Raw genomic sequence first — 27,431 nt, forward strand, 5'->3', positions numbered from 1 at the left:
TCTATGTCCCTGGCTTAGTTTATTACATTTAAAAAAAAAAAAAGGAGAAGCAGCACATATTTGGGGTATAAACCACATCTGATTTCAATACTTTAATATTGAAATTTACTATCCTACTCATCAAGTTTTGTCTTTCACTGTCTATATCTCAGGAGACAGTGAAGGTGAGCTTAACATGATGAAGCATTCTCAGCATCTCAAAGTACTATGCTTCGACTCCTCCAAATGCAGTCAATGTCTTACTTCTTAGTCACTGTGTTGTAGCATATATAAAATCAGTTAGCACAACATGGAGGTATTGCTCAGGTAAACCCCTAGAGATGTGGATTTGCCATCCCGATTCCTTCACACTCGATGATGTAAGTGTCTTTAGAGGCATCTTCTTCCTCTTCTGACTTCTTCACAGTGAATTTGGCCTGGAAGCAGAATATTAGCTGTAAGTACAACAAAAAGGACAGAGGACAATCCTAGAACTCAAAGTTAAGGAGACAGTTAATATCAAGTCCATTTGTTAAGAAGGTACACACATAAAAATCAAATGACTTATAAAGAAATCCAGTAGCTTATTTTGTCGTGGGGCCATGGTTGTTGTTCACTGCTGTGGAGTCTGTCGGAACAGAGCGATCAGGCTCCCCCACACCTCTGACTAAGAACACAGAGAGAGACATGTGCAGCCAAGGCAAGTGGAGCTTCTGAAGCGCTGAATGTTGTTGGGACCTTTTCTCTTCCCCTTTGTTGTTCTAAAACATGGGCCTGAATCATTTACCTGTCAGATATGACATTATTTGCTCTCACGAAATTTTTCCTGCCAGTTTAATCCTCCAAATACATAATTCAGGAAGCTAGTTCAGAAAGGGTGGGTGGGTGGAGGGTGGTGGCGACTATCATCCTTCATCGTTGAGCCTAACGCTCCAGTTCTCACTTGTTAGCTAAAGCCGGCTTTGAAGTATGTGATCTGTCACTGTGCTCTGGAAGCATCATTTTTAAGGAAAATATAGTTCCTGTTAACAAAATTGAATTTAACTCAAAACAATTGAATAGGTTTAAGATTCTGGCAAAGGGATTTCAAGTACACCTTAAGTTTTAGGAGTCTCTAAAATACAACAATTTGAAACCATCATCCTGCGGTCTTCCTGACTAGTCACATTCACAGGCTTTCTGTTTCTCTTTACGTAACAGGGAACTAACTGTACAAGTAGACAGCTAAACATGACCCTGGAATGAGGAAACACTGAACACTGAGCAAGGGAGCCAAACTCTTCACGCAGTTATGTGTCTGCATTTTTCAAATTACAAACATGAAAATATGAAACACAAGTAATTGATAGGGAATCATTTCAAGTTTATGCTTAAGTATACTTACAGAGAGCCTAAGAGAAGATCTAGGTGAAGTTACAGATGAGCTATTTGCACTGAAGCACAGAAAAATAAAGGTACTCTGGCCCAGGTCACCCAGTTAAAATACAACAAAGGCTGGGTGTGGTGGCGCACACCTTTAATACCAGCACTCAGAGGCAGAGGCACTTGAGTCTCCATGAGTTCGAGGCTCGTTCCAGGCCAGCCTGATCTACAAAGCAAGTTCCAAGACAGCCAAGGATACACAGAGAAACTCTGTTTCAAAACACACACACACACACACACACACACACACACACACACACACACACATACACACACACACGAGCCAAGTGTGGGTGGTAAAGACCTGTAAGCCCAGCATGCAGAAAGCTGAGGTAGGAGAATCTTGAGTTTGAAGTCAGCCTAAACTACACTTAGCAAGACCCTTTTTCAAGGAAAACATCCCCTCCACACACACACACATGCACACACACAGCTGAATAAGAAACAAAAGTCACAACCCCCTCTCCCCCCAGCTCAGAGTACTTTCTGCTGTGGACTCACTGAAGTAACGTGAGTGGCTATGTAAGTGGCTACAAACATACAAAGTATTGTAAAACTTAAGGCTACAATAAATAAACTTGATAACAACTAGCAAGAACATCAATCTATGATGGAGGAGAGTAATAAGTGTAAATACAGCGTAAGTAGAAATAAAGGTAAGCGCAGGGGGCTGAAGAGATGGCTGTGCCCGTGAGAGCACTGGCTGTTCATGTAGAGGACCCAGATTCAATTCCAGCACCCACAGGGAGGCTCACAATCACCGCTAACTCCAGCTCCCGGGGACCAGACACCCTTTTCTAGTTTCTCAGGGAATCGGGCACAAATACGATACAGACATAAATGCAGACAAACCATCCATAAATATAAAATAAAATAAAAATAAATTTAAAAATAATAATAGGATGAAGCTCAATGATAGAATGCTTTTCCAAAATGCACAGATCATTGGTTTGGACTCTCAAAACAATACAAAAAAAAAAAAGCAAGAAACAGGGAATCAAGGACATTATAAAATAGTTAATTCACTCTTGTCATCAGATATTATCTGCCTTCCATTCTTATCAGGCTTTTCTTGATTTAAGCGAAACCTATCCCTTATAACGACAACAACCGAAACTCGAGTAGAAGTTCTAAGAACTGCACAGGGAGGAAAAGCAGGGACCGGCTCTGTGCACCTCCACAGCTGTGATGCTATTTTTTCTTTAGCTAGTGAATTATTTTTGGTGATAGAGGGAGTGAAGATTTGACACAGGGTCTTGTTATATAGCACTGGCTGGCCTCGAACTCCTGATCCTCCTGCCTCCACCTCAAAAGTGCTACAATTATAAGCATGCACTACCATGCCTGGCTCATGAAGAATATGAGAGAGAGAGAGAGAGAGAGAGAGAGAGAGAGAGAGAGAGAGAGAGAGAGAGAGAGAGAGAGAGAGAGAGGAGAAGGATGAGAATGTGTGGCAGAGAGAGGGAATGAGAATGTGTGGTGTTCTTTGCTTCTTTTTGGGGGGGGGTTGTTCATTTTGTTTTATTCTTGTTTGTCTTTTTTACTTTCTTGTCTGTTTTCTTAAGAAAGGTGTTGAGGTGGAAGTATGGGAAGGTGGGGAGGATCTGGAAGGAGATCAAAGAGGGGAACCCATGATCAGAATATTTTGTATGAAAATAACTATTGTCAATTAAAAAAATAAAATTAAAAAAGACTTCTTTGGAGAGTTTGATGTAGTTCTTTTATCCTTTTATTGCTCTTGTTTTGAAAGAGTCTCTACCTTATAGCCTAGGCTGACCTGAAATGTGCCGTGTAGACAAAGCTGACCTCTGACTCCCAAGTGCTGAATTACAGACATTCACTACCATGCCGCATGCGAATTACTTTTATAATTTCAAAAAAGTCAGCAACCTCATAAAATTTGAGCCATAAATTTTACAGAATTATATTACAGAGAACATAGCATCTGGGTGTGGTGGCTCTGCTGTACCCCAGCATGCCTGGGGCGAGGCCAGAGGACCACAAGTTCTACTGGTCCATCTACGAAGTTCAAAGTCAGCCCAAAATACAGATTGAGACCCTGACTCAATAAAACTAAACTAAAACCATGCAAAAAGCAAAAGAGAAATTACAAAATAAAAATATGCACTGGTACTGGAAAAGGAAAAGAAGAAGCTGTGTGTATTCATAGTAAAAAAGTGAGACACAGTCTGAAAAGGAAAAACTCCACAGGGCTTTACTACCCAGAGGAAATAGTTTGTAGATTTTCTACAAAGAAATTAACATTAGTTTCACAGTGAAATATATCCCCATCTTTCTCTCTCTCTCTCTTTGGTTAAGAGTCCTGAAGAAAAGGTACAAACATGAGCTCACACAGTGTTAAAAGCAGAATGCCTTCACTGATGGCTGCAGAACCACAAGACCTTCAAAAACGTCCTCCAGGTGTGCTCAAACCCAGGCAGCGAACAGAACTACAGACTAAACAGCCTCCTCTCCGCTCATTTTACTCACAGCCCCCACCGTTTCACACGGAGTACAACACACAGACAGATGCTGAGGGAGCGAAGAGCCCGCCACGCAGGGAGCCCAGGAGCGGCATCAACTGTGATTACTGCTGGGTTTCCTGTTTATTAACCCAGTTGCTCTTGCTAACAGAAGACTCACCTTGGTTAGTTGTTCAGCAAAATGAATAGCAGTTTGTGTGTGCAGTGTGACTGGTCCTGTTTTTATTCTGGAAATTCCATTGGCTAGCGCCATGAAAATAATCAGCTATTAAAGAAGAACAGAGAAGAAAAAAATCTCACAAATATGCAAATACTCAGAATTTCCAATTCCCCAGCCACCCATAAGGAAAATGCTACTAGAAAGCAAAACAGCTTTACAAAGGAATTAAAAGAATAATCTGCATTTTCTTTGTTTCCAGAAGCTTTAGATGGTGACAGAGAATGTGTTAACCAGAGTCTGTGGCTTAATAAATGTTTAGCAAGACTGACTTTTAAAAATGTATGTTTCAGAATAAAACAGAGAGCTGGACATTGTTACACTAATTAGACCAAATATTTCTGCAACCTGGCATATAAGACAAGTTCTTCTCTTCTAAAGTCAGATTTTAAAAGGCAAACGGAGACTACAGAATTCCTGGGAATACGGACTTAGGCAAGAGGGAAATGACTGAACATAAGGAGAAGTGTTCCAAGAAAACGGTCAAGAAATCCTGCCGAGCCCTCCTCTTCCTTCTCCTTTTCTCCTCTGTTCTGAGATCAACCACAAGACTCCAGGCATGTTAGGCAGGAGCTCTACCACCGGCCAGCCTGAGAACACATCTCTAAAAGCAGACTGCTGACTCGAGAGGAAGATATGGTAGAAAGGAAAGTGTACAGACAGTGAAATATAAAAATGTCTTCTCTGCCAAGCCTGGAAGTGCACGCCTGTAATCCCAACACTGCAGAGGCTGAGGCGGGGTGGTGGATGTGAGGCTAGAGAGGGAGACCTTGTCTCAAAAGAAGAGTGGAGATACAAGCATTCAAGTGAAGTCTACTTCCCAATGTGAGTCTGCTCTTGGGTCTGAGAAGCTGTGACATGTCCCAGCTGAGTATCACCAGGCACAGGAAAATGAATGAGCACTTAAGGAAAGTCTGGGCAGTGACGAATCTGGGAGTTGTCACTCTACAATTGGTACTTAAGTCTTGAGACTGGAAAAAGTAACCAAGAAAAAACAGGTGAGAAAGCATGAGCCTCGATCACTTTAACACTGACAAGAAGCGGTGCCCCTCCCCCTACCCATCGCAGCCCCAGCTGCAGGCCAGCAGGCAGGACTCCTGTGGACAGGCCTGACCACCCCACCCATCTGACCCTGTAATCTACAAGCCCTACTCCATACCCCTCAGGGTAAAAGGCTGGAGAAGACTTTCCAATCAAAAGGGCTTAAGAAGCAAGCTGGTGTAGCTATCCAAGTATCTAACAAAATAGACTTCAAACTAAAATTACTAAAAAGAGATGAGAAGGACGTTACATATTCATCACAGGTAAGATCCACCAGGATGAAGTCTCAATTCTGAACATTTATGCCCCAAATACAAGGGCAACTACATTTGTAAAAAGAACATTACTAAAGCTTAAATTGCACATCAAACCCCATACACTAATAGTGAGAGACTTCAACATCCCACTCTCACCAATGGACAGGTCTGCCAGACAGAAACTTAACAAAGAAATAACAGGACTAACAGACATTATGACTCAAATAGACTTAATAGATATCTACAGAATACTCCACCCTAACACAAAAGAATATACCTTCTTCTCAGCACCCCATAGAAACTTCTCTAAAATTGAACACATGCTCAGTCACAAAGAAAATCTCAACAGATACAAAAAAATTGGAATAACCTCCTGTATTTTATCAGACCACCATGGCTTAAAGTTAGAATTCAACAACACCACAAATTACAGAAAGCCTACAAACTCGTGAAAACTGAATAATGCTCAACTGAATCACCACTAGGTCAAAGAAGAAATAAAGAAATTAAAGACTTCCTAGAATTCAATGAAAATGAATGCACAACATACCCAAACTTATGGGACACCATGAAAGCAGTGCTAATAGGAAAATTCATAGCACTAAATGCCCACACTAGCAACTTAACAGCACACCTGAAAGCTCTAGAAGAAGAAGAAGCAAACTCATCCAAGAGGAATAGATGCCAGGAAATAACCAAATTGAGGGCTGAAATCAATGAAATAGAAACAAAGAGAACAATGCAAAAAAAAAAAAAAAAAATCAATGAAACAAAGAGTTGGTTCTTTGAGAAAAATCAACAAGACACACAAACCCTTATCCAAACTAACCAAAAGGCAGAGAATATCAAAATTAACAAAATCAGAAACGAAAAGGGAGACATAACAACAGACAATGAGGAAATCTAGAGAATCATCAATCAGGTCATACTTCAAAAACCTATACGTAGCCGGGCGTTGGTGGCGCACGCCTTTAATCCCAGCACTTGGGAGGCAGAGCCAGATCTCTGTGAGTTCGAGGCCAGCCTGGGCTACCAAGTGAGTTCCAGGAAAGGCGCAAAGCTACACAGAGAAACCCTGTCTCGAAAAACCAAAAAAAAAAAAAAAAAAAAAAAAAAAAAAAAAAAAAAAAAAAAAAAAAAACCTATACGCCACAAAATTGGAAAATCTACAAAAAATGGACAATTTTCTGGGTAAGTACCACATACCCAAATTAAATCAAGACAGGCAGCAAACAATTTTTTTTAAAAATATGGAACGCTTCACGAATTTGCATGTCATCCTGGTGCAGGGGCTATGCTAATCTTCTCTGTATTGTTCCAATTTTAGTGTCTGTGCTGCCGAAGCGAGCACGTGGCAGCAAACAATTTAAATAGACCAATGACCCCCAAGGAAATAGAAGCAGTTATTAAAAGTCTCCCAACCAAAAAAAGCCCAGGGCCAGATGGTTTCAGCACAGAATTCTACCAGAATTTCAAAGAGCTAACACCAATACTCTTCAAAGTATTCCACACAATAGAAACAGAAGGAACATTGCCAAACTTTCTATGAGGCAACAGTTACCCTGATACCTAAACCACACAAAGAAGCAACAAAGAAAGAATTACAGACCAATCTCCCCCATGAACACTGATGCAAAAATACTTAATAAAATACTGGCAAATCAAATCCAAGAACACATTAAAAATCATCCACCATGATCAAGATCCCAAAGATGCAGGGATGGTTCAACATACAAAAATCTGTCAATGTAATACACCATATAAACAAACTGAAAGAAAAAAAATATGATCATGTCATTAGATGAAAGCCTTTGACAAAATCCAATACCCCTTCATGATAAAGGTCTTGGAGAGAGCAGGAATACAAGGAACATTCCTAAATATAATAAAGGCAATTTACAGCAAGCTGACAGCCAATATCAAAGTAAATGGAGAGAAACTCAAAAGTGATTCCACTAAAATCAGGAACAAGACAAGGCTGTTCATTCTCCCAATATCTATTCAATATAGTACTCGAAGTCCTAGCTAGAACAATAAGACAACAAAAGGAGATCAAGGGGATACAAATTGGAAAAACGAAGTCAAACTTTCACTATTTGTTGATGATATGAGGTCTACATAAGTGATCTCAAATATTCTACCAGGGAACTCCTACAGCTGATAAACATCTTAAGTAATGTGGCAGGATACAAGATTAACTCAAAAAAAAAAAAATTAGTAGCTCTTCTATATACAAATGATAGATGGGCTGAGATAGAAATCAGAGAAACATCACCCTTTACAATAGCCACAAATAATATAAATACCTTGGGGTAACTCTAACTAAACAAGCAAAGGACCTGTATGACAAGAACTTTAAGTCCCTGAAGAAAGAAATTGAAGAAGATATCAGAAAATGGAAGGATCTCCCATGTTCATGGATAGGTAAGATTAACTTAGTAAAAATGGCAATCTTACCAAAAGCAATCTACAGATTCAATGCAATCCCCATCAAAATTCCAACACAATTCTTCACAGACTTGGAAAGAACAATACTCAACTTCATATGGAAAAACAAAAAACCAAGGATAGCTAAAACAATCCTGTATAATAAAGCAACCTCTGGAGGCATCACCATCCCTGACTTCAAGCCCTACTATAGAGCTATAGTAATAAAAACAGCTTGGTACTGGCATAAAAACCGACATGTGGACCAAAGGAATTGAATGAAGACCCTGACATTAACTCACACACCTTTGACAAAGAAGCCAAAACCGTACAATGAGAAAAAAAAAAAAAAGCATCTTCAACAAATGGGGCTGGCATAACTGGATGTCAACATGTAGAAGATTGCAAATAGATCCATATCTATCGCCATGCACAAAACTCAAGTGAATCAAATACCTCAATATAAAACCAGTTACACTGAACCTGATAGAAGAGAAAGTAGGAAGTAGTACTGAATGCATTGGCACAGGAGATCACTTCCTAAATACAACACCAGTAGGACAGGCACTGAGAATAACAATAAATGTGACCTCCTGAAACTGAGACGCTTCTGTAAGGCAAAGGACACGATAAAGAAGACAAAATGACAGCCTACAGAATGGCAAAAGTTTTTCACCAATCCCACATCTGACAGAGGGCTGATCTCCAAAACATATAAAGAATTCAAGAAATTATTTATCAAAATACCAAACAATCCAATTTTAAAAAATGGGCTATACAGCTAAACAGAGAATTCTCAACAGAAGAATCCCAAATGGCCAAAAGATATTTAAGAAATTACTCAACATCCTTAGTCATCAGGGAAATGCAAATCAAAACACCTCTGAGATACCATCTTACACCTGACAGAATGTCTAAGATCAAAAACACTGATGATAGCTTATGTTGGAGAGTATGTGTAGCAAGGGGAACACTCCTCCAATGTTGGTAGGAGTGCAAACTTGTGCAGCCACTTTGGAAATCAGTATGGCAACTTCTCAGAAAATTGGGAATCAACCTACCTCAAGACCCAGCTATACCAGTCTTGAGCATATACCCAAGGGACTGCTCAATCATACCACAAGGACACTTGATCAACTATGTTCATAGCAGCATTATTTGTAATAGCCAGAACCTGGAAACAACCTAGATGCCCCTCAACCAAAGAATGGATAAAGAAAATGTGGTACTTATACACAATAGATTATTACTCAGCTGTAAAAAACAATGATATGAAATTTGCAGGCAAATGGATAGAACTAGAAAATATCATCCTGAGTGAGGTAGCCCAGACTCAGAAGGACAAACATGGTATGTACTCACTTTTAAGTAGATACTAGATGTAAAGCAAAGGATAACCAGACTACAACCCACAGCTCTTAGAGAAGCTAGGAAGCAAGAAGGACCCTAAGAAGGAAACATGGATCGCCTTGGGAAGGGGAAATAGAGGAGATCTCCATGAGTAAACTGGGGATGGGGGCGGGCAATAGAGGAGAGGGGATGGGGGATTGGAACATGAGGGAACGGGCTAGTCCAGCTGGGGGAGGGACTGAGTGGGAGAGCAATGAAAGAGGTATCTTGATAGAGGGAGACATTACAGGGTAAGGGAGAAATCTGGTGCTAGGGAAGTTCCCAGGAATCTACAAAGACGACTCCAAATGAGACTACTAGCAATAGTGGAGAGGGTGCCTAAGCTGGCCTACCCTGGTAATCATATTGGTGAATACCCTGACTGTAATCATAGAGCCTCCATCTAGTAACTGATGGAAGCAGATGCAGAGATCCACAACCATGCAGCAGGCCTAGCTCCGGGGAACCCAGTTGAAGAGAGGGAAGAGGGATTATATGAGCAAGGGGTGTGTGTGTGTGTGTCAAGATCATGATGAGGGAATCCACAGAGACAACTGAGCCAAGCTTATAGGAACTCACAAACTTCAGACTGACAGCTGTGGAGTCTGCATGGGACCAGACTAAGGCCTCTGCATACAGGAGACAGTTGTGTAGTTTGGTCTGTTTGAGGGGCCCCTGGCAGTGAGATCACGATCTATCCCTAGTGTATGAACTGGCTTTTTGGAGCCCATTACCTATGCTGGGATGCCTTGCTCAGCCTTGATGCAGCTGGGAGGGGCTGGTCCTGCCTCAACTGAAAGTACCAGGCTTTGCTGACTCCCCATGGGAGCCCTTACCCTTTGGGAGGGGGTGGTCAGGTGGAGGGGAGGCTGAAGGGGAGCAGGAAGACAGATGAGAGGGGGATCTGTGGTTGATATATAAAATGAATTAAAAAATTTCTTAAATAAATGAAAAACCTGACAAGAAGAAAACAGCAACTAAGTAGCAAAGTGACTAGAAGAAGAGAGAAGAGCATTTCAGAACTAAGCAAAGAAAATACACCAAGAAGAAAGCAAGTGTGTGAAAGCCAGGCCAAGAAAGGCAGGGACTGAAACTCCAGGAATATAAATTCTAAGAGAAAACTTTTCAAATGATTGGAATAGGACTTTCTATAATTAAACAGCATGTGAAAAAACTATATTCAAGCCAAGTGTGGTGACACATATCTGCAATCCCAGCACTCAAGACGCAAAGTGCATACTGAGAATTCAAAATTAGCTTGAGCTAGAAGGCAAGATCCTGTCTCAAAAAAAATAAAAAAATAAAAAGTTCCAGTATAGACACATTTGAGCGGAAATACCTTGCATTGAGACCAAGAGAATGAGACAAAAGTGTCTGGATATTTGATGGGACATCTAAAGACATTTGTGTTCAACATTATGTTCCAATCCAGCAGGAAGGATGGTTTTGATCCTCCAAGTGCCATTGCCATTACCTGGTCTTGTAGATACTCGTCCACGGTGCCACCATGTCTAAGATTTGCTAACAGCATTTCAGCAGCTTCAATTCCAACCTTGTCGGCATTCACACCTGAAACAGCAGGCGTAATCATAAAGAAAAGAACAACAAATTACTCCAAGTCACCAAGTTTAACGGAACTCAATAAGGTGACACATATTTGAAATCCCAGCACTTGGGAACCTACACAGGATTGTTCCAGGTTCAAGGCCAGCCTGGCCTACAGAGTGAAATTCTGTCCCAGAAAAACAAAAAGTTTAATTGGTACATCCCAATTAGCAATGAGGTAATGTTTTCCTTTTAGGCTCTGAACTTAACCAATGCACATTTTAGGAAGGACCTTATGTTATTTAAACTTCTGAAACTTGAGAAATGCCAATGTGTCAATGCACAAGTGGAGGAAAAACAGGTTGTGCCTGCTTAAGAAATACTAACTATGGAGCCAGTGAGATGGTTCAGTCAGTAAAGGCACCTGTAGCCAAGCCGGATGCCCCAAGTTCAAGCCTCAAAAATCACACGGTGAAAAGAGAGCCAACTCCTGAACGCTGTCCTCTGACCTCCACGTGTGCTCTGTGGCGTGCATTTCTTAAAACTACTACTCATGGGCTAGGGATGTGGCTCAGTGCTTGAGCACCTACCCTGAATGTGTGAGGCCCTAGCTTATACAAAACTATGAAAAATAAATACAAAAACAGAAAAAGCAGGGACTGGAGGATACATAGTCAAGAGCATTGGCTGCTCTTCCAGAGGTCCCAGGTTCAATTCCCAGCACCCACATGTTAGCTCACAATTGTCTGTAATTCTAGTTCCAGGGGGTCCAACACCTTCTTGTGATCTCCCCGGGTACCAGGCACAAAAGTGGTGCACAGATGTACATGTAGGCAAAACACTCATTATTTAATTTTTAAAAAATTCATTTTAAGGCCAGTTTATAACAAAGTTATAACCCAAAGCTATACCTCAGTTTCCAATCTAAAACTTGTGATTTACACAAGTTAGAATTAGTCACAGAAAATTTCATCAGAATTGAAGGTTTTTCCGTATCATTCTAAAAAGAACAGGTGACTCTCCCAGAGCAAGCATTTAAAGTCTAGTCCTTTCACTGCTGAACCCAGAAGTTAGGGAGGCTGACACAGGAGGCTTGAGGGTGAGGGCAAGATACCATTCACTGCACACAACAAATCCCAAACAAAAAGATCCAAACAGGTGCTAACCATTCTGAGTACATCCCTTGTTCTATTACTACTTTTCTACACATCTAAGTCTTTGGTACAAAGACGAATACAAAATAACTCTATCAGAAGTAACAAAAGTCAAATTCTCCTATATTCTTTAAAAGAAATCCTTGGCTGCAAATAAAAATTTCTTAGGAACTCAGAACAAGGCAATTTTGTTTGTATTTTGTATCTTTACATTTACTAGATCATATATATAAAATAAAGTATACATACACATACACACACACACACACACACACACACACACACACACACACACACCACACACACACCCCTTGAGAAAACTGTCTAGAAAAGCTGTACATGAAATCATCTTTGCAAGATTCCTCCTAAAAATGTTCACAGGAAAGCCCTGAGCACGAGACAACCAGGCAAATCCAAACTACGAGGAATTCTATTGAGAAAAATGTCCTGAACTTTTCCAAATGTCAGTCTCATAAGAGTTAAAAAGAAAAGGCAAAGAATTCTGCACTAAAGACAGCCCAAGCTGGGCCCAGTAGCACATGCCTGCAATCCCAGCACTTGGAAAACTACGACAGGAGGATTGCCAGGCTGGGCTATGCAATGATTACAGGCCAACAAAGGCTGACCTTGTTTGAAGAAAACCAAATAAAGTAATAAAGTAGAATAAAAGAGTCAATAACCATGATGGCTCAACACTATGTGAACATAAATAAATCCCACAATGCTTCTAGGCAACTTGTTTAAGTTAACGTGTGGGCATGTCTTTGTAACAAATTCTTCAGGTGTAAGGTCGGCACCATGAATCTGTGGGTATTTGGAAATGCATGCTGCAATTTCATGACTGAGACATGGCACCCACAGTGAAATGCACATAACATGTAGCTAAATAGTCACAATGTGCACCTAGGAGAGGGTGTATGAAGGACTACTTGAGGTCTGAAATTTTCTCAAAATACAAAGTTGGGAGAGATGAAAAATTTGCTAGCTCTAATAGTTGACTCTATCTTTTACGTAAGTCAGTCATCATTCTCAACAGTCTACCGTGAGGAGATGATGATTCTTTTAATGACAACGGGAATTATAGACCCCTCTTCTTCATGTATACCTCTTTTGCCAAGTGATGATCCAGCAAACAAGCAGCCAGTGGATGTCTCAGCAACAATGCTACATAGGAGGAAAAAAGTATAATTACCAACACTGTAACACTCTAAATTCCACGTAAATTACTGTTTACAGGAAAATTAAATCTGGTCACCACACTGCAGTAGCGAAACTCCTCCCACAGACAGTGACATCGATAACAATCCCCCACCAGCCCTCTTGGGGCAATAGGATTCCTTTGGGCAAAAATTCAGCAGATTCTACTCTCACACGTACAAGGTATTCATTCTGTCATTAGCACTAAGTGGTTACCCACACACAGCGCTACAAAGCACTCTATGGTCATCTTAAATAAAAAGATCTTCATACAGACTCAGTTCTGGCCTAGGTTTTTATTACACAGTACTAGAGCAAAGAAGGTAAGTGCTTACTTTAAACTTTGTAAATTTCTGAATAAGGTGGTTTGAAATGTAAGTATCCACAAAACACTGTACTTCTGTACCTCAAAAACATCAATTGAAGAATTTCCGTAACTTAACTCCTAGCTGGGTTTACATAGTATTTTTTTTTTTTTTTTTTTTTTTTTTTTTTTTTTTTTTTGGTTTTTCGAGACAGGGTTTCTCTGTGTAGCTTTGCGCCTTTCCTGGAACTCACTTGGTAGCCCAGGCTGGCCTCGAACTCACAGAGATCCGCCTGCCTCTGCCTCCCGAGTGCTGGGATTAAAGGCGTGCGCCACCACCGCCCGGCAACATAGTATTTTTTAAAGACATCATTACCATACTAAGTATTTGTAAATTAATTTCATACTTGAGGTATCTTTAAAAAACTGGACACATTGCTATTAGCATTAGCTTTAAAGATTACTTTCTGATTAGCTGAAATATTTACATTCAGGGGGCTGGAAAGACAGCTCAGTGGCTAAGAAAACTGCTCTTGCAGAGGACCCAAGTTCAGTACCCAGCACTCACTGAGGGCAGCTCACAAGTGCTTAGAACTCGAGCTCCAAGAGACTCCACAGATGCCTTCACTCATATGCACAGACCCACATGAAGACACATGTAACATACATACATGTAACTAAAAGAATAAATCTTAAAAGAAATTTAAGTTCACTACAACTGTCCCTCGGTATTCACGGAGAGTTCATTCCAGGATCTACACAAGGATACTGAAATCCAAGGACACCTAAGTCCTTTAACTGGTATTGTATCAACTAGTTCACACCTGGAACTCCAGCACTTGGGATGGGAGGCACCAGGATTACTGACAATATGAGGCCAGCCTGGACTACAGAGTAAGATCTGTCTCACCAAACCAATCAACATGCTGAGCACGTGGCACATCCCTGTCCTCCCAGGAAGGAGGCAGGAGGATCATGCGTTCAAGGCCATCCTTTGACATACAGAAAGTTCAAAGTCAGGCTACACTACATGAGACCTTGTTTCAAAAAACAAAAACAAAAGAGAAATGATGTAACACTGACACCAAACTTGTAGGCACATCCTCCTTTACACGCTGAATCATCTCTAGATTACTTAAGACTCCTACTGTAATGTACACACTTTGTTATAGTTGTTACACTGTACTGTTTAAGAAATGACAAGGAGAAAAAATGCCTGTATGCATTTAGAATATAAACTTGTTTTTCCGAAATACTTTTACCTGGAGTTGCTTGAATTATGGTCATGGGACCCATAGACAAATGCTGACAAAGTGCAAGGATCTACAAAATACCTCAGGGGAAAAACCACAATGACCATTTTTTTGGTGTTTTGCTTATGACTAATTTAAGGCAGTATCTTGATAAGAGCCCAGGCTGTCCTCAAAGTTGTGACTCTTGGCCCTGTCTCTTGAGTTTGACAAGTACAGCCGCGTGACACTAATTCACTAAACTGCTGTTTTAGGTAGAATGTCCTTACAAATATGTTGTAGAACCCTCAACTGAGCAAACACCCTTCCACTCTGATGGATGATGACTTCAGAGTTTCTACTAATGTGTAAGTCCACACTCTCACATGATGCCACTGCCGTTGCCGAAGGCTTGGTCCCTGGACTCCTGCAGAGGCTGGATGCTGACGTACAGATCCCTCATCTCCTTTCTGATGCATCGCACAGCTGCCGCCGCCATATCTTTTGCTACCTATTTTGGCAAATTGGAAAAGGAGAACAAATTCATCACTGATTATTTGGACAATTTGTTTTTCAACTTTGTTGGTGTGTGTGTGTGTTTTGTTTGTTTATGTGTTTGTTTTTTGGTTTGATTTTCAAGATAGGGTGACCCTGGCTGTCACCATCACTTTTTATATATATATATATTTTATTTTACAATACCATTCAGTTCTACATATCAGCCACGGGTTCCCCTATTCTCCCCCCTCCCACCCCCTCCCCTTCCCCCCAACCTACCCCCCATTCCCAACTCCTCCAGGACAAGTCCTCCCCCGAGGACTGCGATCAACCTGGTAGACTCAGTCCAGGCAGATCCAGTCCCTTCCTCCCAAACTGATCAAGCCAATCGACTGTCTCACCTATTCAGAGGGCCTGATCCAGCTGGGGGCCCCTCAGTCTTTGGTTCATAGTTCATGTGTTTCCATTCATTTGGCTATTTTTTTTCAATAATTGAGTAAAACCGAAATTTATTATAAGCCACAGTCGTCCTAGGGACCTCCATGCTATATATATACCCTCTATGGTTCTTTGAGTTGTGGTCTGATTGTTCTTTATTTTATATCTAGAATCCACCTATGAGTGAGTACATGACTGTCTTTCTGGGTTTGTCACCATCACTTTTAATCCTTCAAAATTATATAATATAGTTAACTTCTCCATGCATCATTTTAAAACTGCTAGAGAGAGCACTGGCTTCAAAAAATTCAAAAGAAAAGACATTCAAATTAAGTTCTGGAGAACTGGAGTGATCGTTCAGCAGTCAGAAGCACTTGCTGCTCTTGCAGAGGATCTGAGTTCAGTTCTCAGCACCTACAATGGATTCCACATCCTCTTCTGACCTCAGCAGGTATAAGGAACACATGTGGTGTACATACATGTACATACATGAAGACAAAACTCACACACATAAAAATAAAATAAATTCAGGGCTGGAGCACGGCTCAGCAGTTAAGAACACTGTCTGTTCTTCCAGAGGACCCCCTTTTCATCCCAAGCAGTTTATCACCACTGTAAATCCAGTCCCAGAGGGACCCAACACCCTCTTCCAGCCCCAGAAGGCACTGCATTATGGGAGCCCATTTTCAGGTTCCCCAGTGGCTTTACCCAGCAGGTCCACATAGAGGATGATCAGGACCACGGACCTGAGTGCAGGTGTCTGAGATGGTCTGCACTTGGCTATACTGGGGGGTGGTCTTTTGCTTCACCCCTTGGCAATCCTATAAATACCCTAGGGCAGAGACAGTCGAGGCCAGATGGAATAGGTTCCAGGCCCTTTCAAGGCTATCCTTTATTTTCCATCTGTTTCTCCCCCCCTCTAAATCCTTCTATCTAATATTTCCTACTGTTCCTAATTAAGAGCACTCTGGGGAAATGTGGGAGTGGTAGGTAGCCCCCCTCCCCACTGCATATACATAGAACAGATATACATGCAGGCAAAATACTCATACACTCATATTATTGCTCTTAATTAGGAGCAATAATATTAGATAGAAGGATTTAGAGGGGGGAGAAACAGATGGAAAATAAAGGATAGCCTTGAAAGGGCCTGGAACCTATTCCATCTGGCCTCGACTGTCTCTGCCCTAGGGTATTTATAGGATTGCCAAGGGGTGAATAAAATAAAACAAAGTTTAAAAGTTGGGCGGTGGGGCTATACACCTTTAATCCCAGCACTTGGGAAGCAGAGGCAGCGGATCTCTGTGAGTTCGAGACCAGCCTGGTCTCCAGAGTGAGATCCAGGATAGCCAGGACTACACAGAGAAACCCTGTCTCAAAATCCAAAACCAAATCAAACAAACAAACAAAAATAACAAAGTTTAAAATACAAAAAACAGCCGGGCAGTGGTGACACACACCTTTAATTCCAGCACTCAGGAGTCAGATGGAAGGCGGATCTCTGTGAGTTTGAGGCCAGCCTGGGCTACCAAGTGAGTTCCAGGAGAGGTGCAAAGCTACACAGAGAAACCCTGTCTCAAAAAACCAAAATAAATAAATAAATAAAATAAAATAAAATACAAAAAAACAAAACAAAAAAGTTCTTCTAGGCAGGGCGGGGCATACCTTTAATGGCAGCATTTGGAAGGCAAAAACAAGTGGAACTCTGAGTTTGAGGTCAGCCTGGTGTACCAGCCAGAGACACATGGTAAGACCCCGTCTCAAACAAAACAAAACAAACAAACTAAATACGTTTCCTGGGCCTTCTTGGTTGAGATGCCTTAGTGGGTAGAAGCACCTGCTGCCAAGCCTGCTGACATGAGCCGGAGACCCGGGGCTCACATGGTGGAGGAGAGAAATGGCTCCTGTGGGTTGAGCTCTCTCTCCACAAACACACCCTGGTGTGTGCTCCAACCCCTACTTCCACATGTGCACATGGAATGCAGCCCAATCCCTGCTCACACAAAAGAAACAAATAGAGAGCCGGGCGGCGGCAGCGGCGGCACATGCCTTTAATCCCAGCACTCGGGAGGAAGAACCAGGTGGATCTCTGTGAGTTCGAGGCCAGCCTGGTCTACAGAGCAAGATCCAGACAGGCACCAAACCTACACACAGAGAAACCCTGACCCAGAAAAACCAAAAATAAACAAACAAATAAATAGCAAATAAGTAAATAAATGAAAATAAAAGAAAGACAGACATATAATTCAAAACAAAAGTTCTCAGGCTGGATATGTAGCTCCGCGAGTAAGCAGTAAAACAAGTGTTTGCCTAACTCATAAATCCTGGGGTTTACTGGGCCTGTAAGTTCAAGGCCATCATCAGCTACATCAGAGCTACATGAGTCCCTGTTTTGAAAAAAAGAAACTAACAACATTTTGAAGGCAGAGACAAGAATAATGCTGAAAGTTCAAGACCATGTGGTTTACCCAGTAAGTTCCAGGAAGCCTGGGCTATTTGTGAGAGCCTGTTTTAAACAACAACAAAAACCTCAAAAGAAAGAAAAATAGTCCAACAAAACCTCAAATTGTCTGAAATTCTGATTTCGAAAGAAAAGACTATTTTCAAAAAATTTCAATGTTGCGGTACTATCAAGGTGTCCGTAGACTTCTAAGAGCACTAAGACAACTTACTTTCAGTGGCAAAACTCCAGCAACAAAAGCTCTCCCATAAATCTTGGTCACAGAGCCACGATCAGTCAGATTTATCGGGTCCAACTGTTTAACTGGCGACATTCGGACAATCACTTCACCACCCCCCTTCGGGTAATAGCCCCTAGGCAAAGGAGAACAAATACCTACTGAGTACAAGACAAAGTAAGGCTTAACAATACATTACAGTAACAGGAAGGATACCAGAACGATTTATAAATTGTGGAAATTCCGTGAAAGGTCTAAAGAATATCTGCAGTCTCGGATGTCCGCTGTGCAGTGTTAAGACACGAGTGACTAGTATGTGAACGTGAGGCCCTGAGTTCAACCCACAATGCTCAAAGAAATCATTGCCCCAGCTACACGAGACCATTTCAAGTGCTCAATGGGCACAGCAGTGACGACCACTTAAGATAGCCCAGCGCATCTTCCTCAGCATAAGCAACTTTACTCTAAGTGCTGCTTGAGAGCACAAGCTCAGCAACACTGCCTCTGCTAGACTCTGTTTTCCAGGCCTAACTTAGCGCTGGCATGACAGGCACGCAGATTAATACCTGATGAACATATAAGCCGCTGAACACCAATAAAATTTTAGCTCAGTTCTATTCATTTATTGCAGATGCTGAGAATTGCTGTGCTTCCATCCTCAAGAATCTCCAAGGAGATGACATAGTTTACATTCTACTAAGATTATAAGTATGGCTGCAAAGAGGTACCAACAGATGAGCAAGCGTGTATGCATCCATCAAAGGTCCAAATAGAAATTATTATTTTCTATTTTAAATATGATCTCTAATTTTTAAGTGAGCAGGGGATAAATAACATGAATTTAAAGGGGCAAAGTAGTTTAAGACAGCGGGCAACCCACTGAGTTAGACTATGACAATGTGAAAGTAGGAGGAAGCTGAAACTAGAGAGGAAAACTGGGGTAAGACCATAAAGCATTAAGCTCCAGGCCCAACACTTTACTCTTGTTACTGAACAGCAGAGGACAGCTTACAGAGACATCCCTAAAGGCCGGACTTTCTTAGGAAGTCAGTTGACTACGCTGTGGAGCAGTCTCTTTATGGCTCCAGAGTGCGTGATGTAGTTATCCACACAAATGACCACTTTGCCTGTTCAGAGGCATGGATGACACAGGAGTAGATGACACTAGCTATGAAAATCCCCTCTGTGCAGAAATTCTCATGAAAACATCTCTCTCCAGAAACAAATGAACACTGCAGGTGGCTGGTAAGGTCCCACAGCTCTGCAGTTTATCTTGAAGCCACAAAGTACAATTACTTTCTCTAAGAAATTTATCATGAAGCCAGTGGCGGCAGTGGTGGTGCACACCTTTAATCCCAGCCCTCAGGAGGCGGAGGCAAGAGGACCTCTGTGAGTTCGAGGTCAGCCTGGTCTACAGAGTGAGTTCCAGGACAGCCAGGGCTGTTACACAGAGAAACCCTGTCTCAAAAAACAAAAACAAACAAACAAAAGAAATTTATAATAAAAGACAACGCATTAACAGTATTAGAGTGACAGTTCTCTAAATGTAACTTTTCCACTAATTTTAGAACATGTAATAGATGAAAAAGGTTAAGGGCTGGGGTGTAACTCATCAACAGGGCCCTGGCCTGGGCATGCAAAAGCCCTTGGGTTGGACCCCCAGCACTGCCATCAGAAGGGTGGGGTAGGGCACTGAGGACTGCGTAACTTACCTCATTTTAATGTCACAATTAAATTTGAAACCGAATTTCTCAACGATTGGCTTGAAAACCTGAAAAAGTCAGTTGTTAGTTTAGCCACTGGTATGCAGACTCACCAAGTTCAATTCTTAAATGAAAACGCTATGCAGTGAGCTAGTCAGTAGGTGCTACAGATAAACAGGAACAACAAATACTGAGATCAATGCTACTGTTCACACAAAAAACCTGTTACACAGATACTCGGTTAACGTTTAGTTAAGCAGGACTGTGCAAGTCTATCTAATAAAAACCAGCAGCTCCACACACTGGATCCCAGCAATGACAGTGTCAACAGTGTGCACTAAAAGACACAAGAGGGCGCTGGTGAACAGCCTTCCGTTACTCATTGTTTCTCAGTGCTGCTAAATCTTATTAGATAGATGCTTTACCCTCACTTTTTCTTATTTCATATTAGAAACATTCTTTTCACAACATCCTAAGTTCTTCCCAAGCAGTATTTAAACAACATGACACCTGAGCAGAATTTATTGAACCATCCTCTAAGGCAATGGTTCTCAACCTTCCTAATATTGTAACCCTTTAATATAGTTTCTCATGGTGTGGTGACCCCCATAAAATTACTTCATTACCACTTCATAACTGTAAGTCTGTTACTGTTATGAATTGTTACTATAACTATACAATATGCAGGATAGCTGATATTCGGCCCCCAAAGGGGTTGCAACCCACAGGTTGAGAACCACTGCTCTAAGGTAGCATGCCTATGTATGCTTTCCAATGATAATCAGTTTATACAAGGCTATGCTCAAGGATCTTAACATCCACAGTAGCTTCTATGGAGTAGTTTCCTCTATGTGAATTACTAGGTAAGGAGGAAGTGACTTTCATTACACATCTCACTGACTAAAAAGATGATGCCGTCCATCAGAACGGAGTGCTTCAGAAGACTTCCGGTAATTAAGCCGGAAGCCCACGAAAACACATGCCATCTACTTGAGATTTGCTTGCTTCTCTAGGCTATCTCATGTGTGTAGGAGGTATAGACAGCACTAAATTTCTGTTTTATTTTGTTCAAAGACAGGAGTGGTGATGTAACCCAGCACTTGCCTAATGTGTAAAGCCCCGGGTTTCCCCCCCAAACATTTCAAAAACTCAAATGGAAGGGGGCACTTAAGCACTGGTTCATTCACAGATTAAAACCACTTGGCCTTTACTGCAGTAACACTGTGAGTCTCAAATTTATTATGTAAGTGAAAAAAACTAGATCCAGGAGCTGGCACGGGAGCTCGGTTGGTAGCCTGCCTGGCTAGCATGCATGCCTGGCTAGCATGCACTGGCCATGGTGGTGCACACTTGCAACTCAAGCTCTGCAGGTGGAAGCAGGAGCACTGGAAGCCAAGGTCACCCTCCCTACACAGTGAATTTAAAGCCCTCATGGGATACATAAGACCCTGTTTGAAAAGAGGAAAAAAAGACCAAATCTAAGGCTATACAGAGCATTACCACTTCAGATGACATTGTGAAAAAGACAAAAGTAAGAGAAAATAGAATAGTGGTTGCCAGGAGTTGGGACAGGACTAGCTACAAAGGTGTGTAATTTATTTTTTTAAATAAAACTATTCCACATCTTAGCTATGAAAATTGGTTCACAGGTACGTGTGTGTGTGTGTGTGTGTGTGTGTGTGTGTGTGTGTGTGTGTGTACACAAGATTCCTAAAACTTCATTTAAAGGAATCAATTTAATTGTAAAGAATTATGCCACAATAAACCTAGAGGAAAAAACACATTAATACAGATTGAAGTGAGCCATCTCACTGGCTCACTTAGTATTTCAGATTAGAGGTGCTCAACCTGTACTTTTCCCCCCATTAAGTATGACAATACTAAAATAAAAATAGGCTTTTTATATAATAATTGATATAACCCATAGACTTTACTTTTAGGTCCTTAAAAACCTCAGTATGAACACTATTAATTTATGACACAAACCCTAAAGTAAACCTGGTCTGTTCCCTCTCCTGCAACAGGACTAGAATACACATCTGACAGGAATGTCCACAAAAACGTTCCAGACACATTTAGAGAGCGTGAGGCCGTCCCTTACCATCAAGGTGTAATCAATCTGCGGGGCCATTTCAGCGTTCGTCCCACCTTTCAAACGAAGTTCCGATGGAGAAGCGGCGAAGAGAACACAAGGCATTGAGACCTGCATCAAGAGGCACACACTCCTAAGGAAAAGGCAGAACACGCTTAACCGCACTGCTGGGAGTCTCCGAACAGCTGCTACCACACACCAGTGACTTGTAGCTCAGACAATGGAGAAGTTAGAAAACAGTTTCTGAAGGGTAAAATCCTGAAACCTAAGGAACTATTTCAAAGTAGAAAGATGATAAGCAAACTGCGTTGAAGTAATAAATCAACAGTAAGAAGCTTCAGCCTCTCAACTGTGAGGTCTTGGTTGAGTACCCAGCACCAGCAAAAATATTAAAGTAAAAATAAAAATGTGGCCGGGCAGTGGTGGTGCACACCTTTAATCCCAGCACCTAGGAGGCAGAGGCAGGAGAATCTCTGTGAGTTCGAGGCCAGCTTGGTTCACAGAGCTAGTTCTAGGACAGTCAGGACTACACAGAGAAACCCTGTCTCGAAAAACCAAAGTGAATACATATAAGTACATGAAAATAAAAATGCAAATCTAAGTTTGAATTCAAGGTTAAACACATGATCTATTTGACTCTGGCTAAATTCTGATACTTCATATTACCATTATTATTAACAATAAACACATAAAGAATAAAACCTTCAAATGTTTTCTAAAAGTATTCTTTTCTGGTTTTTCGAGACAGGGTTTCTCTGTGTAGTTTTGGTGCCTGCCCTGGATCTCACTCTGTAGACCAAGCTGGCCTCAAACTCACAGAGATTAGCCTGGCTCTGCCTCCCGAGTGCTGGGATTAAAGGCAAGCTCCACCACTGCCCAGCTCTCAAAGTATTCTTGAAAGCAGTTTCTGAAAATGCATTCAGAACAGCCAAGACTAGAAATATCCACCTGCTTATACCTGGGTTGTTAACATGCACAAGACACTGTTCAGATACCAAGTCACAGCCAGTTCCTACCAACACAGAGTTCATGTGAAAGGATGGCCTTTTACAAAGACTGGAAACAATGTTTCACATGGTGTTTTCTCTTTATAGTCGACATACAAAACTACAATACATACAAAATTACATAAAAAAATTAGTCACAGAATGTAAGGTGCTTTTCAAAATGAAGTATTTGGTCAGACTTTTTAAATGAATGGTTACTGTCCTTCAAAATGAAAATAATCACATCCCTAAGTAGGTTGCAGTTTTAAAGGAATTACATATATCATCTACAATCAAAAGAAATTCTTTAACATCATATAACAAAGATACAAGCACACTAACTACAGTCTCTATTTCTGGGCCTTGACTGTTTCTCAAAGAGATTCTGCTGTCTGTCTGTCCACAGGTGTTAATAACACTTCTAATGAATCTTTTACTCTAAAGGATATTTTAAAAGTCTCTATTACTGATAAGCAGTTTGGACAATTCTCTAAATACTCAATGGCTGAGGAATGCATGTAGTATTGGGAAAGAAAATACAAGCAATGTAAATAGATTCTCCTAAGGAGTGGAGTCTAGGAGCAAACAAAAAAGAGATGTTTAGCTTACTTACAAACCATGGTTTCTAAGCAATCCAACATGTAAAGTGCTTACACACAGGACGAAGCTCACAGTACTGCAATCACAACCAGGGATAAAATGCAGCAAGTGTGTTAAAAAGTAAACTGGGCCGGGCGGTGGTGGCGCACGCCTTTAATCCCAGCACTCGGGAGGCAGAGCCAGGCGGATCGCTGTGAGTTCGAGGCCAGCCTGGGCTACCAAGTGAGCTCCAGGAAAGGCGCAAAACTACGCAGAGAAACCCTGTCTCGAAAAAACAAAAACAAAAACAACAAAAAAAAAAAAACAAAAAAAAGAAATTTGCTAAGATCTCCATTTCCCACAAGGCTGGGTGGTTTTTGCTGGTGTTTTGTTAATTCTTGATTTGTTTGCTTTCTGATAGTGGGAATTGAACCCCAGTACTTTTAAATGCCAATCAAGCATTCCACCACTGAATCAGGCCCCTAGCTCCATTTCCCATGGGGAAAAGGGAGTAATTAGGATTGCTAAAATGTTTAGACTTGAGCATTTTGCCCCTCCTGCAGTTGTAGAGATCGAACCCAGGGTCTTGAACAAGCAAGGCAAGCCTCGAAAACTACCTAGAGTTGCACAGGTATTTATTAAGACAGTAAGGGGAAACCAGGTACAGCGACACACATGCCTGTAACCTCAGGACCTGGGAGGGTGGAACAGGAGAATCATGAGTTCAACGTCAGTGTGGATGATACAGGAGACCTTGTCTCCAAGAAAAATGATAACAATAATAATGTCTACAATGGCCAGGTGTGGTGGCACATGACTTTAATCCCAGCACTCAGGAGGCAGAGGCAGGTAGATCTCTAAGTTTGAGGCCAACCTGGTCTACAGAGTGAGTTGCAGGACAGCCAGGGCTACACAGAGAAACCCTGTCTCAATCAATCAATCAATTCTACAGCTCAACTTTGTTGTGAAACAAAGTTTCACATCCATTGGTCTGAACCTTGAAAGGTATATTATTTACATTTTTAAAGAGGCAAAAACTGAATCTCAAAAGGGTTAAAGAGCACGTCCAGGAAGCAACAGAACCCACATCTGAATCGCAGTCTGGTTGGAGTACTGAGTGAGACATACCCTGCTGTCTTCGTGTCCGCTGTGTGGACTCCACCTCTGATCTTCTCTGGCGTGAAGGTGATCTCTGTTGAGCCGATGTCTGCCCCCTCCAGGTGCCCATCACACAAATCTCGAACCATTTCCAGTCCAGACAAATGCTGAGGCCTTCAGGTCATAATACTGCATCAAAACGTGTGCGATCAGACTGTCTATGCCCCACTCTATGACAGTTACAGGAGCAATGGGCAGAAAGCAAGTGTGGTGTCTTCAACGGCGGGGCTGCAACTGGAGTTTCTAATGCACTTGAACTCACTGTTTATAGGCAACTTCTTAAAGGTTTCAAGACTGGATATTTGGGCTACAAACACACGCTGACGAACTTGTTACAAATTCCAAGTGTATAAAAAAGGAAAAATAAAACTACTTACAAGCCACCTGCCTTGCTTGAATTCCACCGAATAACCCATGACACCATGGCCTGAATTATGTCTCATCCCCTAAATTCCTATGTTGAGGCCTCAACCCACAAAAAATGTAATCGTTTAAATAAGACCTTTTAAAGATATAATTAACTTAAAGGGAGGCTACAAGGGTGTGCGCTAACAATTTGACGGCTACTCTTATAAAAAGAGATTGATTGGTTAGGGGGATAGGGATGTTGCTTGCATAGTATGTAGAGTGCTGGTATAGTATGGAGGAGGCCTTAGGTTTCATCCCCAGAACCATATAAACTGGGCGTGGTGGCACACAGTAGTAATTCTAGCATCTAAGAGGTGGAGTCAGGAGAATCAAAAGTTCAAGGTTATTCTCCCCATTTCAGGAGTTCTGGGTTACCCTAGGCTAGATGACATCTTGCAATAAGAAGAAGAGTAAGAATAAGATTAGAATTTACAGTGAAACACCAGTGGACAAACTACCCTGTTTCAATGCGTCCCAAGGACAACCCGCAGCCTGTCCTGGGGACAGGAAAGGAGGACGAGGGCCGCACTCCAGACGCTGCCCGGGGCATCCTCCGCCCTACAACCCGGGCTCGGATCCCGGGTCTCCCAGCCCAGCGACCTAGACTCCGGGACCCGGCTCCCTCCCCGCCCGCCCGCCCACGGTACCTGAGGCCCGGCGTGCTGCGGCCGGCGCGGATCTTCTGCACGCGCAAGGGGAGGCCCAGGAGGCAGCTCAGGGCGGTGGAGACCCTGAGGATCTGGCCGCCCTGCAGAGCAGCGGGGAGAAGAAACGAGAGACGCTGAATAGAGGCCCCACCGCCCAGGCTCGCCCCGGCCCCACACTCAGCCCCGCACTCACCCCTTCCATGATCCCGCCGTCCACCTCCACCCGCTGCCCCTCCATCGCCGGCGCGCGTGAGCCCGGCCCGCAGCGACCACGCCCCGGTAGCAACGGGGGAAAGACGACGCGCCGCCAAGCCAGCAGCCCGGACACTGCGCTTCCGGGACCCGAGCTGGCCGGAAGGAGAAGGAATTAGTGCCTCCGGGGAAATCCTTCCGGCGGGAACGAATCCCCCTGTGGACCTGGCCCGCAATCCGTACGCAGGCGCGCTGCCCGACGCGCAAAGAGGCTGCGCAGGGAGTAGGCTTCCCAAATTCGCGGGGAGCGGTGCTGACCGCAAGGGGGTGGTGACACAGCAAAACCTTCAGGTTCCAGAGACCTTTTCCCCAACAGGTACATTCTTCAGTTGTCCCTCGGGCTGGTGTTTTTAATACCTCTCCAGAATCGTGTGCAGCTCAGAGTACCCAAACGACTGGGAAATGAGCTTGAATTGCCTAAATTGTGTGATGTAAACATCACTCTCTCATAAACTCAGTACTGTCCCAACTCAATATTCTGGAAACATATTAATTACTTAAACCCATCTAGAACATGCTCCAAGATACTAATCAGGGAAGTACTCACAGTTGAGATTTGGAGTATTAGCTATGGTTGTATGGTTTCTTGACTGGTTACCGTCAGAGCCTGGGCTCTGGCAGCCCTAACTAAGTGGGTTCAGCCATCCCTCCTCAGTAGCCAATCCAAGAAATGAGTAATAATGAAAGGCAGAAGAAAAAGGAGATTTGTTAAATATGGTTCCATTGGGAAGAGGAAGAAATAGACCAAGTCTATCTTCAGGGTAAAGTTTAGGTTTCAGTAGGGGGCAATAGAGATGCACAACTAAGCAGTCCTGGGGCAAGGTGTGGTCCAGGCCAAATGATTGACCTGTCAATGATTCAGTCTCTCCTGCAAAGTGGTCTAGCAGATTTTAAAACTGTGAAATCTCTTTCTGACAGACAAGCTTCCCCCCTCCCCCCTCTGGCTGGCTGAGGACCCCAGCTTTTCCCTTGTCCCAGAATAAGACTCTTAGAAAAACTTCATTTTCTCATAGTCTGCTAACCAAAGTGAGAGGCACAAGCCCTCTTAAGAATGAAGAAGACAGATTAAAGGCCTAAGAGCCTACAGGAAGAGATACCAGTGATGTAATTTTACAGGCAAGAAATAATGAGAAGTTGAAACAAGGCTGTGGCTTTGGGAAAGGAATATAATGTTGTACTTTTTTAAAATTAGTTTTTTTTAATGTGTATGGGAATATTACCTACATGTGCATCTGTGCACTGTGCCTGGTGCTCACAGAGGCCTGAAGAGGGCATCAAATTCCCTGGGACTGCAGTTACAGAAGATTATGAGCCACCAAGTGGGTGCTAAGAATCTGACCTGAGTCCT

The 27,431-nt window shown here is 42.3% G+C and overlaps 1 protein-coding gene and 1 non-coding gene across 3 annotated transcripts; both read right to left on the reverse strand.

The window, feature by feature from the left end:
- On the reverse strand, window positions 1-26,184 carry Rtca (RNA 3'-terminal phosphate cyclase). 2 transcript variants are annotated; one of them, XM_006977823.4, is made up of 11 exons: window positions 26,025-26,184; window positions 25,832-25,932; window positions 24,747-24,890; window positions 22,063-22,186; window positions 19,971-20,029; window positions 18,253-18,394; window positions 15,031-15,155; window positions 13,020-13,078; window positions 10,690-10,784; window positions 4,045-4,149; window positions 1-416 (listed from the first exon to the last, which is right to left on the reverse strand). In XM_006977823.4, the coding sequence occupies exons 1-11, from the start codon at window positions 26,067-26,069 to the stop codon at window positions 315-317; spliced, it is 1,101 nt and encodes a 366-aa protein (XP_006977885.1). In that variant the 5' UTR covers window positions 26,070-26,184; the 3' UTR covers window positions 1-314. The 2 variants fall into 2 exon arrangements, with proteins under 2 accessions (XP_006977885.1, XP_015852021.1); XM_015996535.3 differs by lacking the exon at window positions 26,025-26,184 and having other exon boundaries at window positions 24,747-24,905.
- Window positions 6,644-6,750, reverse strand: LOC121830577 (U6 spliceosomal RNA). Its single transcript, XR_006073794.1, has one exon. It is a non-coding gene; the product is annotated as a U6 spliceosomal RNA (small nuclear RNA).
- Window positions 26,185-27,431: the final 1,247 nt, after the last annotated feature.

This window comes from Peromyscus maniculatus, chromosome 6 (genome assembly GCF_049852395.1).
Source record: "Peromyscus maniculatus bairdii isolate BWxNUB_F1_BW_parent chromosome 6, HU_Pman_BW_mat_3.1, whole genome shotgun sequence".
NCBI classification, from domain to species: domain Eukaryota; kingdom Metazoa; phylum Chordata; class Mammalia; order Rodentia; family Cricetidae; genus Peromyscus; species Peromyscus maniculatus.